General features: G+C 38.1%; 1 protein-coding gene across 1 annotated transcript; it reads right to left on the bottom strand.

Moving 5' to 3' along the window:
• Nucleotides 1-1,060: 1,060 nt before the first annotated feature.
• LOC120636769 (E3 SUMO-protein ligase ZBED1-like) lies at nt 1,061-2,965 on the bottom strand. Its single transcript, XM_039908332.1, has one exon. The coding sequence runs from the start codon at nt 2,963-2,965 to the stop codon at nt 1,061-1,063; it is 1,905 nt and encodes a 634-aa protein (XP_039764266.1).
• Between the last annotated feature and the right edge of the window lie 1,543 nt (nt 2,966-4,508).

The following is a 4,508-nucleotide window of genomic DNA, read 5'->3' as shown; positions in this document are numbered from 1 at the left end:
TCTATAGATATAAATATATCACCATTCATGTTAATTTTACATTGATAAATATAGATATACAGTCTTGCAGTTTTCGTTTTTTATTAATTGCAATTTAACTACACTGAATTAATTAATCATTCGCATTCAGTGACCTACAATCGTCGATTAGAATTTAAAAAAAAAAAATTAACTCAAATAATGGATTTTTTCACAAGTTAGAGGGTTTTCGGGTTTCACACATGACGGACAGGAAAATTTTTTGACCTATTGTAACGTAATAAATGTCTATTTAATTACGTTACATAAATTTTATAAAATAATATTGTTGGAATTTGCGCGCGGGCAATCTTCCGAAATGTCGCGAAACTGGTATCCCGGCGCGAGGGGAGCGGTGCGCGGGGACCAACCGCGCTCGCGGCTTTCTAACTTCGCACGGCTCGTCAGTAGACATGCGCAAAACGGTACGTCAAAAGGTAATGCAACATTACTCATCACTTCCAAAAAGGTGATGTTACACTGTAATATCACTATCACCCCAAACATCACTTGAGATGTTGCATTGCATGTAATGCGGAGACGTCGACTCGACGATTCGAGTAATGCAATGTGTAGGCAATGGGTAATGTAATGAGTAATTTACGACTATGAGCGAAAACACACTGTTGATGTGACTCGAGAATCGAGATGCAATTGTGTGTTATTTTATTACTTTGTTTGTATATACATATATTATGCGTATGCGATTATGTTATCGAATTATTGTGCCTATTTTAAATGTATTTGTATTGTAATAAGTATACTATAGATAGACAAATTAATAAAGCATGAGTATCAAGTTGATTTTCCTTCATACTTGACCCCAGAAAAACTAAATCAAAAAGGGGCTCCAGGCTTAGGACTGGCAATCTTCATTTTATAGAAGACAGGCGTATTTAAAAATCAACTTTATATACAATGATTATTGATAATTATATACATGTTTGCATATTTACATTTATGTACAAATTGTTTTTTTTTATGGTTTTTTAAATTATTTTTTTGCTATTGGCGATTTTGTGAATTTTATTTACACTTTACATCAGTTGCAGCTTATAAACATTAACTGAGATAGTTTTCTCGTTGTTAGGCGCGTTCTTCTATCATTGAGAGTTAAGCCCGCCTTCGAGAAAACCCGCTCACAAGGAACAGACGTAGCTGTTATATGTAAACGTTTAAGCATATAAGTGTAGAGACAGCGATATACAGCTTTTCGTTCCTTCCACCACAACAAAGGATTTTGGTTCCGGTTTATTAGTGGTTCCTGTATATATTTGTCGAATTCCACAATACCTGCGGCAACGGGGTTTTCTGGAACTAAACGCGCGACTTCCTCATCAAACTGTTCCCAAATTGAATTTGCTTTTGAAGGAACTGTACTAGGTTCAGCAGGTTCTGGAATGTTAGAACGTTCGCTGGGCAGGATAATCCTCCCAATTTTTGATTTTAGTTCTGCTGCGGCAGTGTCAAAATTTTTAATATCTCTGAATCCCCTTTGTTTGAAGCGTGGGTCAAGTATTGTGGCTTCTCTGAGCAACACGTTTTTTTCAACGTCGCCGAACCGTTGCATCATTTCATCTTTCAAACGGGTAACAAACGCTTTGATTGGTTCTGTGGTTTCCGCTGAAAACTTTTCAATTTGGTTGCTCATGAGCTTACAAAAAACTATGTATTTTGAAGCAGAGACATAGTTTTCGCCGCTAACCTCATTCGTGACCTCGTAAAATATGGACAAAATTGGGATCGCTTTTTCCACAACTATCCAATCGTTCGGCGATAAGGCCAGGTCTGATCTGATTATTGCTATGGTAGCAATGATAGCGTCTTTTATTTTAAAGAACCTATTGAGCATATCAAATGTAGAATTCCATCTTGTACTGATATCTTGCTTCAATTTGAGTGGTGCGATATTCATTTGCTCTTGAATTTCTTTTAGCTTTCTAGCTCCAGGTAGGCTTCTATTAAAATATTCTACCACATTCTTGACTTTCGTTACTGTCTCTGAGATAGTAGTGAGGCTGTTCTGTACTAATAAATTAATAGAATGTGCGAAACAGCTTACGGAACGCCAACCGCCAATACGAACAGCACCCAGAATATTAGCTGCATTGTCACTGACGACCGCAGTGATTTTATAATCGATGTTCCATTCACAAAACTTCTCGTGCAAAAATTCTGATATATTAACCATGGTGTGACTCTCGTTATAGTTGCAACAACCAATCATCACAGAGCATAACTTGTAAGTGTCTGGGTCGATATAATGAGCTGTTATGGCTATATAATCGTCATTAGTTACTGATCGCCACCCATCCGTAGTTATGCAAACGGCAATTGCTTTTACAATTTCTTTTTTTACCCTTTCGAGCGCTTTATTATATGCTTTGGGTAGTAGACTTTCGGAAAGCGTTTTACGAGTGGGTAATTTATATCCTGGGTTTAACATTTCCACCAATTTCCGGAACTCCTGTTCCTCCACTATTCTTAAAGCATGATAGCCTTTAGCTATCATTTTAAGGAGTTGTTCATCCAGCTGTTGCGATTTAATAAGTGAAAGAGGCTTTTTTATCTCAATGTAATCTTTCATTGAAGTTGAGGCTATCTGCGTACTCCTTCTGACTGTCGTGGCTTTAGTAGAGGTTGTTGCAGTAGATGTTGTTGCAATAGGCGCTGTTGACGTAGATGTTGCAGTGCTTGTAGTTGGCACCTCTTGTACGTTCTGGTCTAAATCTGTACTACTAGCATTTTCTTCATGGTCATCTATACGCTCTAGCCTATTTAATTTAATATTTATGGTGGGGTGAACTTTCTTCATGTGCCTACTCAAAGACCCGATAGAACTCGAAGACATAGCGAGAGTCTTTGAACAGTAATTACACTTAGCTTTTTTTGGCTCCGTACTTTCAAAATGATCCCAGAGTGGACTATATTTACGTTTTGATGCCATTTTTCACTTCATCACAAAGTTCAGTCAAACTCAAAGACTAAAGTTTATTTACAATACTTAAAATAGTTTATTTACACTGAAATATTGGTCATTACTAATTAGGTACACTTAAACAGTACTTATAAAACAAGTTTATACCAGCACTATTTCACTATTATTACTGCGAAACTATTATTATCTCCACTATTTGTACCTAATTAGTACAAATAGTGTAGATATGAGAAATTACTTAGAAGTTGCGGCAAGACGCGTGAAGTATAGCACTAGGTACTAGCGAAACTAAAACAAACAAAATTCTGTTTTGTTTACGTAGGTACGTACTAAACCTTGAACGGCAACAAGTAAGAGTTTGGCGCCTTTCATGAAAATATGGAGAAATTTTAAATGTTGACCTTTAAGTCATTACAATAAACATCAAAATTGCACTAAATGACATATTTGCATTACATACAAACAATTGCCACACCATTTCAGACAAACTGTGAATTATATATTTAGCTCGCTCATTTTTACTAAGAATTTCTTTCTTAGTCGTCTGTCTCTTTCTACGCAGCGCGCGCCGCCGCTCCAGCCAGCCGGCGCCCGGCCGGCCGAGTGTTGCCGAGTGCCGACTTGCCGTGCCGAGTGATATATACACGAGTCGAACCGATACGAAACGAATGCTATGAATGCCGTTCCAAGTGACGTGATTGGAAGCGAGTAATGTGTGATGTGTGATGGCTAGCGCGCTCGTGTAATGAGTGATGTTGCATCACCTCTTCAAGTAACATTACTTCTGTAATATCATACGCATCACTTACCCATCTCTACTCGTCAGTCGCCCAGGTCTCTGCTAGAGGCTGGACGCCGCGCGGCCGCTGTGCGGCCGCCGCCGCGTTATTTTTCTTACGACTCTCACTTGATTGCTGTTTTTTTTGCCTTAGACCTTAAGGATACTTACCCTCGAGCTATCTAAACCCCGTGTATCGGGTAAGTGTTGAACGATTCCTTAAAGTTTAGACGTTAGAATATCTTTTAATTTGGTAAATTACACGCATGCGGGTCGGCCATTACGCTCGTTGCCTTTGTTCTTTGTTCTCGCACATTGACCCATGCAATCGATCATATTTGGCTTAATCCTTGCATATTTTTTGTTAAAATTTCATCTAAATGTTTTAATTCCTATTTTTTTTATAATTAAGTTTCCTATTTCGATAAATTCCCAGATTCTCATACTATAGTAGTTCTCTGTATTTTGCTAATAACCTCACGTACCTTTTGCTATTTGCTATCTTTTAATTAATATTAGTCTTAATGTCTATTGTTTTATTTAAATGCTTCTCACGCTCTCATAATATATAACTCCGTCTGATTGTGAACAACGCATCCGCCATCTTGCGCAGTGCTTGCCGCTTAGCTGAGCCACGTGTTTGCAATCAGACGAGTTGAAGCGGAATTATTTTTCACACGCTGGACGAAAATTCCAGGGTTCGAGTTCCTCGCTTCGAGTTCCTCGTTTCAAGTTTCAAGTTTCAAGTTCCGGGTTCGACTCCCTGTTGTTGTC

This window comes from Pararge aegeria (genome assembly GCF_905163445.1).
Source record: "Pararge aegeria chromosome W unlocalized genomic scaffold, ilParAegt1.1 SUPER_W_unloc_1, whole genome shotgun sequence".
Taxonomy (NCBI): domain Eukaryota; kingdom Metazoa; phylum Arthropoda; class Insecta; order Lepidoptera; family Nymphalidae; genus Pararge; species Pararge aegeria.
Note: the sequence above shows the minus strand (reverse complement) of the source record. Positions and strands in the feature narration are given on the sequence as shown.

Excerpts from the sequence above, each read along its gene's own strand:
- LOC120636769 (XM_039908332.1), bottom strand. The coding sequence starts at position 2,965 with ATGGCATCAAAACGTAAATATAGTCCACTCTGGGATCATTTTGAAAGT.